Genomic DNA, 11,989 nt, shown 5'->3' with positions numbered 1-11,989 from the left:
GATGACAATGTGTACGAACATAGACTTGATCGAAGAGAGAATATATTTTCATTGAATGAACTCAATTCCGTATCCTTGGAAAAAGGTTTTTTATAGCTCACAAAACTTGTGTACATGAAACATAAAAGAATAACTTCAATAGCTGATGAAACATAAAATAATTTTTTTAATTATTTCCGAACGAATTATGTGCTGATAGTGATCAACATTCATATGTAACTCTATTGTTTTTCCCTCGAAAAATCAAAATTGACAATGTTCACTTTTTGAACGATCAACAATAATGTTCATTATCGATAACTAAACGTGATTTCCTGCAAATATGTCTTGATTGTTCTGCCTCAAATTTTGTTGGCTTATAAAAAATGCCTTTATGAAAAAGTGGCCAACGTCGTTTTTTAAAAAATCTAAAAACCCGGAAATTAAGCACATTCATAAAATAGCATAAACTTTTAAAAAAACAATGTGTAATTTTTCTTTCAATTTTTTTTTTCAAATTCGATGTTGCCCTATTTCGCAATCTTCTCTTTATCAAGAAAGATTATCCAAATATCATTAGGATATCAAGAAATAATGATTAACGAGCCAGTAGATCTCAGACTGGACAATTATGAGTCCCTGGCACATAATAATATTCATTCAATTTTCTTCAATTATGAAGAATTCCAAGATCTATCATATTCAGATGTTCAATACTACAATACATACCTGCATACTATTTACCCAAAAAATGGTCCAACATTGTTAAAGTTTTGCACATTTCGCAGTGAATTTTCGTCAACTCCGGATTATATAGTAGTTTTTAATGGTGGCAGTGGAACAAATAATGTGATGGACATAAGTAGTAGTAATATTATTCTATTTCTTAGCACAACAGAATTTAATTACAAATTTGAAAATGTATCTAACACTAAATACAATATCAATCCATTTGACAAGACAATTGAGCTAAATGGAAACATTGATTGCCATAATCAAAAGTTTCTAATGCTTTCCACATCTTGGGTTGGAGCAAAAATATATTTCAAAGCAGAAAAAGTGAACAAAGACATTGAAACTCAAGGATTTGTTATTGATAATAATAATGCATTGGGATATATTGAAAGTTATTCATTCGGAACTGAATTAAGAGCTCAATATGGAAGATATGAATACTTAATTGATGAAACACCAATAGTATTAAATATACAAAAGAGCAGAGCAGTAGCAAATACTTATTTCGTTTCTCATGAGTGTAAAGATATACTATATAACGTAGGTAATGATCAATGGGAGGAATTTCCTATATTCAAAGAGGTCACAGGTACACCTTTAACTATAAAATCAAAATCAGGAACGAATAGTCTGAAAATTCACGTTTTTTACACCAACTTTATTGGATATGATCACTTTGATATAATATTGAACCCAGAAAATGGCAAAGTATATGTCGGAGAAACATCCAGCAAATCTGAAAAAGTTGTTTTTTCATCGTGGTATCCAATGAATTTCAAAGAATACTTTAACTATACAGCAAAAATGACTAGAGACTATCCTGTTATAGGTCATTATACAAATTATCCCTTTGAAAATGAATTTGAGTTTCAAAACGTTTTTTATGTACTCTATGAATTTACTTCTCAAAGTACTTTTACATTTGGTGGTTATGATTTCAAATCACTACTCCAAGACGAACAAACAGGATTAAATAGAGGAATTTATCATGTCGGTTCAGAACCATTGATCAAAGAAGGACAACAAAGTGACATTGAACACTTTACAATATTCAACGCACAACAGAAAAGAACTGCAACAATTTCATTCAAAGAGGATGAATTAAGAATTATTGTACTTTCTTCCCGTAGCGATTGTTATTCTCTTTTAATGTTCAAGAATGCACATGAATTCATATGTGAAGATGGTTCTCCTGTTAATCCAGCATATTCTTCACAGCTTGGTGAAATTATTCTTAACAAAATTAAACCTAGATCTGGATCCCCCACACTTGAAATTCAATATGATTCACAAGTTTTTAATAGAAATGATAGAATTGATATAGTATACAATATGTTTGATATTGCTGTTAAATTTTCATCAAAATCAAGAGGGAAAATGTTTATTATGTCATCTGTGGAATCAGAAATTTATATTATCAGAGATTTGGGAAATTCCATTTATATGAGAAGAGGAACTTTCTTTAAGATTGATTATGCAGAAGGAATTTTAGATTTTTATAACCTTTCACAATTACCAGTTGGAGCTCAAATTGGAAGACTTAAATTAAACAATTGTATATCAGAATTTGACCACCCAGGTTTAGTTATTAGAGATGGCGAAGTCAAAACATTCACAATTGATGAATTATCAGTTGATGTTTATCCTTATCATTATCAGGATGATGATTTATGCCATTTTTATAGTGAAAATGAAGTGGTCATTAAAAAGATTGATAATGGATTTAATCTCAGATCTAACAATGGACCTCAAAATGTTACTGTTGTTATGGAAGGTTTATATGAAAATACTTTTGCTGACAATTATAATACAAAAAGTTACAAATTCGGCGTTGATGCAATATCCAACAAACCATTAGGATACAAATTACAAAAATCCAATATCCACTAATGTGTTTATTCATATTATTCATTCTCAACAAATATCACAAGTTTAGATCAGAAACCATATAACGTGACAACATGGACAAATGACAGAAAGATCAAGAATTATGTTGTTGAATCAGGTCAAACACTCACATTGAATAATATTAATCTTCTTTTACTTGACCCAATTCTTAGCGATATCACTTTATCAAAAATTATATTTGACGATCCAGACAAAGCCAAGAGATATGTCAACAAAAAGTATGATTTCTTCATTGAAATTTGGCCAACACCACCTCCAACACAAACACCAGAACCTACACCAGAGCCTACACCTGTACCAGCAGCTACTCCTGCACAAACAACTACATCCAAGGAAATAATCACTCTTGAAATGACAACCAGTAATACCAATAATAATGATAATAATAATGATGATAATAATGATCAAGGAAGTGATCAGAAAACCAAAACTGGAAAACTAGGAACCGGTGCTATTGTAGGAATAATAATTGGCGCTATCTTTATTGTTGCCTTATGCATTGCTACAATTTTCATCATCAAGAAACGTCAAATAAAGGCAGAAAAAGGAAGTGAATCCCAAGCTCAACTTATGAATTTGGTTTAAGTTTGATAAGATGATGCACTTTAAAATTAGGTTTTGATTTTTCTTCAAATAAAATTTATTTTTTTTTAATATTCACAAATACAATCTAAAACAAAACCATATTGTGCTATTACTAGAGAAAATAAATTTAGAGGAACTTAATATTAATTGCTACTGTAAATGAGATCACAATTAAGAATTTTTTAATTAATCCAAATGAACGAGTAATCAGTGAAAAATAAGTATGTTATGATAATCCATAAATTAGACCACAAGTTTCGGTTATTCTAAAAGAGCTTCTTTTAAAAATTTTTATTAATAATGAATAGGTATCAATAAACATCCATACAAATACAGTATTCAAGATACTTGTTTATCCATATATGCATTTATATCAATTCCAAATAATTTCTAATTGAATTGTTATTAAAATACGCTGACATTAAAGAAATCATTTATCTAATGATGTGAAATTTATTTCCCCAAAATGATTTTTACAAATAAAAAAGAAATTTTACTTTTTATTTCATTTATACATTGCATGAGCTTTTTCGGAATTAGTCCTGGTTTCTATCTGTAATTCTATATTTTTTTCCCCTAGAAATATCTTTCAGATCCTTATTGTCATTGGTCACTTTTTATTGATCAAAATCGTTCGATATTTAAATATTGCTGTTATGTATAGTATATCCATGGATGATAAAAATTACTTGGCACTTTTGGTTTATTGAATGAAATGGGCCAACCGCCTTTTATTTTAAAAATCCTATTTATTAGCACAATGGAATTTTTTTATAAGTGTTATTTTTCTTTCAATTTTTACTGTTTTTATGATCTGAAATTTTTCTTAATCAAAACGATGATATCCTTTCTCACAACTTTCTCTTTATCAAATAAGGCCATCCAGATTTCTTTAGGATATCAAGAAATAATGATTGACGAGCCAGTAGATCTCATACTAAACAACTCATATAAGTTTGATACTTACGATTTTATTCATACAATTTTCTTCAATTATGAAGAATTCCAAAATCTAATATATTCAGATGATCAGATTCACAGTGCATACCTGCATACTATTGTCCCCAAAAATGGTCCAACATTGTTAAAGTTTTGTGCATTTTACGAAGAGCATTTGGAACACCCGGATTATCTAGTAGTTTTTAATGGTGGCAATGGAACAAATAATTTTATGGACATTAAAAGTGAAAAACTTATACTATTTATTAGCACAACGGAATTTAATTACAAATTTGAAAATTTATTAAGATCTAAATACAAAATCAATCCATTTGATTTGGCAACTTATCTAAATGGAAATATTGATTGCCATAATCAAAAGTTTATATTGCTTTCCACACCTTCATATGGAAGAAAGATTTATTTCAAAGCAGAAAAAGTGAACAAAGACATTGAAACTCAAGGATTTGTAATTGATAATAATAATTCATTGGGATACAACGAAAATTATTCATTCGGAACTGAATTAATGGCTTCAATTGGAAGATATGAATACTTAATTGATGAAACACCAGTAATATTAAATATAGAAAAGGATGATTCAAGGTCAAGAACGTACTTCGTTTCTCACGAGTGTAAAGATATACTATATAATGTAGGTGATGATCAATGGGAGGAATTTCCTGTATTCAAAGAGGTCACAGGTACACCTTTAACTATAAAATCAAAATCAGGAACGAAAAGTCTGAAAATTCACGTTTTTTTAACAAACTCTAAAAATTATTCTCACTTTGATTTAGTTTTGAACCCAGAAAATGGCAAAGTATATGTTGGAGAAACATCCAGCAGTTCAGAAAAAGTCGTTTTTTTATTGTGGTATCCAATGAATTTCAAAGAATACTTTAACTATACAGTAAAGGTAGCTGAAAATAGACCTGTTCAAAGTCATAATGCAAATTATCCCTTTCAAAATGAATATGAGTTTCAAAACGTTTTTTATGTACTCTATGAATTTACTTCTCAAAGTACTTTTACATTTGGTGGCTATGATTTCAATTCATTGTTCCAAGACGAACAAACAGGTTTAAATAGAGGAATTTATCATGTCGGTTCAGAACCATTGATTAAAGAAGGACAACAAAGTGACATTGAACACTTTACAATATTCAACAAACCACTACCAAGTACCACATCAATTTCATTCAAAGAAGATGAATTAAGAACTATTGTTCTTTCTTCCCGTTTCGGCTATTATTCTCTTTTAATGTTCAAGAATGCACATGAATTCATATGTGAAGATGGTTCTCCTGTTACCCCAGCATATTCTTCAAAGTTTGAAGAAACTGTTCTAAACAAAATTAAACCTAGATCTGGATCCCCCACACTTGAAATTCAATATGATTCACAAGCTTTTAATTCAAATGACAGAATTGATGTAGTATACAATATGTTTGATATTGCTGTTAAATTTTCATCAAAAATAAGCGGAAAAATGTATGTCATATCATCTGTGGAATCAGAACTTTGCGTTATCAATGATTTTGGGCGTTCTATTTCTACATACAAAGGAACATTTTCAGGATTACTAATGCAGAAGGAATTTTAGATTTTCGTAACCTTACACAAATACCAGTTGGAACTCAATCCGGAAGGCTTAAAATAGCAGGAACTATATCAAAATTTGACTCCGCAGAATTAATTATTAGAGATGGTGAAGTCAAAACGATCACAGTTAATGAATCATCAGTTAACATTTATCCTTATCATTATTCAGATAAATTATTCCATATTTATAATGAAAGTGAAGTTATCATTGAAAAGATTTCTAATGGCTACAGTATCAAATCTTATAATGGCACTCAAAATGTTACAGTTGTTATGGAAGGATTATATGAAAATAATTTTGCTTTTAATACAAAAGGTTACAAATTCGGCATTGATGCATTATCAGACGAACCATTAGGATACAAATTACAAAAATCGAATATCCACCAATGTGTTTATTCATATTGTTCATTCTCAACAAATATCACAAGTTCAGGTCAGAATTCATCTAAAGTTACCACATGGACAAATGACAGAAAGGTCAAGAATTATGTTGTTGAATCAGGTCAAACACTCACATTGAATAGTATTAATCTTCTTTTACTTGACCCAATTCTTAGCGATATCACTTTATCAAAAATTATATTTGACGACCCAGACAAAGCCAAGAGATATGGCAACAAAAAGTATAATTTTTTGATTGAAATCTGGACAATACCACCTCCAACACAAACACCAGAACCTACACCAGAGCCTACACCTGCTACTACACCTGTACCAGCAGCTACTCCTGCACAAACAACTACATCCAAGGAAATAATCACTCCTGAAATGACAACCAGTAATACCAATAATAATGATAATAATAATGATGATAATAATGATCAAGGAAGTGATCAGAAAACCAAAACTGGAAAACTAGGAACCGGTGCTATTGTAGGAATAATAATTGGCGCTATCTTTATTGTTGCCTTATGCATTGCTACAATTTTCATCATCAAGAAACGTCAAATAAAGGCAGAAAAAGGAAGTGAATCCCAAGCTCAACTTATGAATTTGGTTTAAGTTTGATAAGATGATGCACGTGATCAAATTTAAATTAAATTCAAATTTAAACTAAAATTAATTTTCAAATTTAATTGAAAATAAAATTAATTTTGATATTTAATCTAAAACAAAATTAAATTGTTTTTTCACAAGCAAAAGTAATTTTGTTGTTATTGTAAATGAAATCACTTACAATAACATTAATTAATTAATCCAAATGAAATCGAATATTAATCAATACACTTAAATTTATTTGAATAAACACTTTTCCTATAATCAATATATGTTTATTTTTGCCGAAGTATGCATGTTTGCCCGAAGGGCAAGCGTAGTCACCTGAGGTTAGAAATTATATAATATCGAATTTGTTTTGTGGACTACTGAATCTTAGTACGTTTATGTCTTCATACTGTATATCATAAAGTTTTATTTAACTCTTTCGGACAAAAAGAAACATGGTATGCTTATTGAGTTTATTGTTATCCACATGGATAACATTGACTTTTCATTCCTAATGAATTCAAAAGGTATTTAATGTGGTAAAATTTAGAAAAGTAACTAATAGATTTTTTTGGATGTCACATCAAGACATTCTTCCAAATTGATTCAGCGAATTGAGAAATATCTATAAAAATTACATTGATTCATACATTGCGTTGTATCAGTTAAAATCGAAAAACGATGAAGAATTAAACTCGATTTACAAAATGATCAAAACAAATTTGATTGATTCAAATAAATACCATCCTCAACTAATTATTAGAGATATTTTAAATATCATAAAGTATAATAATCGTTATACAACATCATACTTAAAACTTGTGAAATTCATATCAGATGATTATCCTCTTCATTATGCAGTATTAAATAATAGTGAAATAAGAGTCGAATTTCTATATTCACATGATGCACAAATCAATGAAAAAGATGTAGATGGAAAAACAGCTCTTCATGAGGCAACATATAAAAATAATAGAGAAATAGTCGAACTTCTTATTTTACACGGTGCAAATATCAATGAAAAAGATAATAATGAAAAAACAGCTCTTCATGAGGCAACATATAAAAATAATAGAGAAATAGTCGAACTTCTTATTTTACACGGTGCAAATATCAATGAAAAAGATAATAATGGAAAAACACCTCTTGATGTTGCAACAAAATATAATAGTTATGAAATAGTCAAACTTCTTATTTCATATGGTGCAAATATCAATTAAAAATAAGGAGATGGAAAAACAGCTTTTAAATCATGCAGAATTTAATAATAGTATGGCCGAACTTCTTCTTTCTCATAGCACAAATATCAATTGAAAAGTTATAATAAATATAATAGTAAAAGCTTTTGTTACTTTAAACATATAACAATACTAATGAGATATATTTATTAAATTCCAAAATTTTGATGAAATATTTGAGGAATGAAATATGTGAAATTTATTTTCCCAAAATGATTTTTACAAATAAAAAAGAAATTATCAAACATACCATTATTTTCGATTCTATTGCCGATCAGCATTTGAATCAAAAATAATCGTATGTTTGATAATTAATTTTTATTACATTTACATTAAATGAACTTGTTGGATGGAAGTAAAAGATAGTTCAACAGCTTCAACATCAATATACCGGTATAAAGCCTGGCAAATATAATTTTGAATATACTAAATAAGCAGTTTACAATTTATTTTGTTAGGAAACGCTTAAAAACCAAAAATCAAGAACAAATTCGAAATATCTAAGATTCCTTGAATAATGATCAATGAACAATAAAAATTGTCTAAGAAATTAATGAATTTTTAATTACTATCCTTATTAAAATTTGAAAATATTTCAATATTTAAACAAGAAATAGAAATTTTATTTCAGTTCCAAATTTTGAAAAGTTTAGCCCATTAAAATGTACGAATAAAAGATATCCTTAGAAAAATGAGAATCGAGTAGCTATTCCATTAATGCGCACATTGGAGAACAGATTATTGATTTCCATTTTCAGGTAAATATTAAAAGATCAATGAATATAAAAGGAGCTGAGAATACAAAGAGAAGAATGCACGCATCAATTTAAAATTAATTCAGATCAAATTGAACCCGAAAAGGAATTTATATTGTAGAGGATCATTTTTTTTTATTTGAGTGTTTACTGAAAAAATCGATGAAAAATTATTAGGAGTATGCTATTAATTATAAGAATTATTTTGTAATTTATTTTGTAAAAGAAATTTGCCATTGAAACGGTGAATTATAATCAGAAAACTTTGTGAATTTTTGAACGATAGATTCAAAATTAATCATATGCTTAAACTGGAAAATTAAATGATTATTTGAGATAGAAATATGATAGAGGTAATATTTTCGGAAAAATAAGTCTCTCTGTTTACTTTTTATTATTTCCGGAATTCCTTTCAAAAGTTTCCTTACAAATCTTTTCGTTTATTCCAAATTCTATTAGTAGAACTATACAGAATTCTTTAATTTTTGTGAGCGATTAAAAATTTTGGCCAAATTTGAGAGAAAAAAAATTCGAAAATATTCCAAAAATAATTGATAAATTCCAGTTAAATATCTTTATGATATTAAAATAAAATCCGATAATCTCTCAAATGCGAAAAATTGATCTCAAAAAATATTCTTATCGATCCGAAATTTGAGTTTGTATTTTTGAAGATAATCTTCCAACTTACTCGGTCGCCTTTTTCAAAAAATAATGGCCAAAATTGAAAAGCTGGATTTGAATAAAAAGTATTTAATTTTGGCTAATTAGCATAGATGATAATGTATTTAGTATGTATATATAAATAATATTCTAGAACCGTAACATTAATTTCTGTGCACATTCAAATTGTGATGGGAATATTCAAATTATTTTTAGTGCTCATTTTCCAATGGAGCTTTTCATCCACACTTTCGACAATAAGATTCATTCATGCAAATTCTCAAACACTGATACAATACGTACAGTTCAGCAAAGATTCAATCCTTCTTTAGAAACTTTGATTTTATACAGAAACTCTATTCTAGTACCAAATCTTACATTATTTGATTACAAAATCACTAGTGGTGATCACATCTACATAATTCCTCAAACATCTTCTGTTCAACAGAAGTCACTAGTGCTAGAAAGCAACTTGCCAGCCGGCCCAAAGTTTGAAATCGAAAGAATGAAAGATCAAATGTATTTCAAACTTGATTCAAGTCCCCAATACTATATCAAAATTGTTAAACGTTTCAATAGGATGGTGGAAAGAGAATTCACCCGTCAGGATACCCAAACACCTATAATTCCCTCAATCCCGAATAAGCCATCAGTTGCCCCACTTCCTGCCTTTTGGAAGTAATTGTATCAAATGCATTATTATTTAATTTTAATGCACAATATATTCCTTGTTTGTTTTATTAAATGTTATCATTTTTTAGTTTAAAAGTATCTCATATTTTGGTAAACGCCGAAACAGATGAATATAATTTTCTGAAATTTAAAATAATCGTCTGGAAATTCTTTCATTAGCAGTTGTGAGTAACTTTAAATCATCAAATTTGATCAGGTGTGCAATGAACAGAAATAAACTTAACATTCAATATTCCCCTGAAATTATAATTATAAATACATTAACATAACCAAAAACACGTCATAAAATGTTTTTAAAGATAATAAAACAAGCTTTTAAAGGAAGTTTAGCTAACAAAAGTTTGACATTTGTTTTCACATTAGCAATTTTATCTTTTTGCTATAAATATAACTTTTGTTTGTTAAAAATATACAAAAAAAGCTAAATAAATAAAATTGAGTTAATAAAAAAAGTTCAGTTCAATGATAGAGAAATTGTATTAAAAATAAATTAAATATTTTCTTAGTACAAAGGGAAAATGGAAAATATTTTATTTTAATAATAAGATTGACAAAAATCATTTAATAAAAAGCTAACGAATGATTTTTGAATTGTCTTAACTTTAAATCTTAATGATAGAAGATCTGAAATTCCAAATTTATATTCATTTTGAAATGAAGTACAAGAAAAATGAACTTAAAATCGAAATTTGCTGTCTAACTTGAAATATTATGATATTCTGAAAAGCTAGTGATTGTTGTAAGGAATGATTTATTCGAATTATTAATTTTGAACATTTTGTAATATTTATAATGAATTAAGGAATTTGATTGAAGAAAACAGTGAAATTGAAACGTTTTAAAGTAATTTGAAATGAATTTTTTATAAATAAATGAGTTAATAATCAAAAACTATAAATATATTGAATTAGAATTGTAATTTTGTTAAGAAATAAAAGATTATGTGAATGATTCGAAAAAAAAAATGATTTTGGAAAAAGAAACGAGATAAAATGGGGAAATGATGTGCAATGGGGAGTAAGTGAATCAGGAATAAGACAATATGAGTTAATAAACAGAATACCAGAAAATAGATTCAAAGTCGAATCAAAAAAGTAATTTTGAGAACTTGATTGAAAAACATTCAATATTTGAATGCATATTGAAAATTAAATAACCTCTTTTTCATCTCAATAAATTACCAACGAATAAAATTGAAAGTTCGAAAAGGTTGATCAATGAAACGATATTATTTTATTGTCGTATTAATTATTTTTTAGTGCTGTTTTTTTAAATATGGTGGACCAATTTTTATGTTCTGGTGTCAAACCGTAGAAACTCGACATATTAATATAGTAATCAAATAAAAACAGCCAAAAAAATTACGGTCGAATTTTTGAAATGAACTTTTGATAATTTGAAATAATCCAACTTACTTCAAATAAAGGTAATAATGTTACAATTTCCACTATAATTACGCAATATTATTAATAGCAATTAATAACAATTGAAAATTTACAATTCATATAACGTCGAAAAAATAACCCAAAAGTGGGAATTTTAACTTGTAGCAGAGGAATTTTTGAATACAAATGAGCAAACTTTTGAAATAGAATTTGCTCTATATCAGATGAGCTCCACACTGGTGAAATTTGGGGTGATTTTACCAACGATATCTCAAAAATTAGATTCTTATTAACTTCAATTTGCCGAGTTAACCAAAATGTTTTATGTGTATTAAGAGGATATTGGATAAGCATGCAATATCTACGCTTATTATACAAACTTGAGTTTTGATGATTATCTTGAAATTAAGAATTTAGGTTTGGAATTTTCATGTATCATCACGGCTGTATGCATATAAACAGATGTAGAGTAGTATGGCTATCAAAAATAACCCAGTTTTATTGAAAAATACGGGTG

At 28.0% G+C, this 11,989-nt stretch overlaps 6 protein-coding genes across 6 annotated transcripts; all 6 read left to right on the top strand.

Moving 5' to 3' along the window:
• Positions 1 to 987: 987 nt before the first annotated feature.
• On the top strand, positions 988 to 2,604 carry TVAGG3_0996690 (uncharacterized protein; the record flags this gene model as incomplete). Its single annotated transcript, XM_001580083.1, has 1 exon — positions 988 to 2,604. The coding sequence occupies one exon, from the start codon at positions 988 to 990 to the stop codon at positions 2,602 to 2,604; it is 1,617 nt and encodes a 538-aa protein (XP_001580133.1).
• A 369-nt stretch (positions 2,605 to 2,973) lies between these two features.
• TVAGG3_0996680 (uncharacterized protein) lies at positions 2,974 to 3,207 on the top strand (the record flags this gene model as incomplete). Its single annotated transcript, XM_001580082.1, has 1 exon — positions 2,974 to 3,207. One exon carries the CDS (start codon positions 2,974 to 2,976, stop codon positions 3,205 to 3,207), a length of 234 nt encoding a protein of 77 aa, XP_001580132.1.
• A 1,171-nt stretch (positions 3,208 to 4,378) lies between these two features.
• On the top strand, positions 4,379 to 5,752 carry TVAGG3_0996670 (uncharacterized protein; the record flags this gene model as incomplete). Its single annotated transcript, XM_001580081.1, has 1 exon — positions 4,379 to 5,752. One exon carries the CDS (start codon positions 4,379 to 4,381, stop codon positions 5,750 to 5,752), a length of 1,374 nt encoding a protein of 457 aa, XP_001580131.1.
• Positions 5,753 to 6,024: 272 nt separating this feature from the next.
• Positions 6,025 to 6,756, top strand: TVAGG3_0996660 (uncharacterized protein; the record flags this gene model as incomplete). The annotated part of the gene is made up of 1 exon (XM_001580080.1): positions 6,025 to 6,756. One exon carries the CDS (start codon positions 6,025 to 6,027, stop codon positions 6,754 to 6,756), a length of 732 nt encoding a protein of 243 aa, XP_001580130.1.
• A 689-nt stretch (positions 6,757 to 7,445) lies between these two features.
• TVAGG3_0996650 (cyclin-dependent kinase inhibitor 2C-related family) lies at positions 7,446 to 7,958 on the top strand (the record flags this gene model as incomplete). Its single annotated transcript, XM_001580079.1, has 1 exon — positions 7,446 to 7,958. One exon carries the CDS (start codon positions 7,446 to 7,448, stop codon positions 7,956 to 7,958), a length of 513 nt encoding a protein of 170 aa, XP_001580129.1.
• Positions 7,959 to 9,611: 1,653 nt separating this feature from the next.
• TVAGG3_0996640 (ubiquitin-like family) lies at positions 9,612 to 10,357 on the top strand (the record flags this gene model as incomplete). The annotated part of the gene is made up of 1 exon (XM_001580078.1): positions 9,624 to 10,076. The coding sequence occupies one exon, from the start codon at positions 9,624 to 9,626 to the stop codon at positions 10,074 to 10,076; it is 453 nt and encodes a 150-aa protein (XP_001580128.1).
• Positions 10,358 to 11,989: the final 1,632 nt, after the last annotated feature.

Source organism: Trichomonas vaginalis, chromosome I (genome assembly GCF_026262505.1).
Source record: "Trichomonas vaginalis G3 chromosome I, whole genome shotgun sequence".
Taxonomy (NCBI): Eukaryota; Parabasalia; order Trichomonadida; family Trichomonadidae; genus Trichomonas; species Trichomonas vaginalis.
Note: the sequence above shows the minus strand (reverse complement) of the source record. Positions and strands in the feature narration are given on the sequence as shown.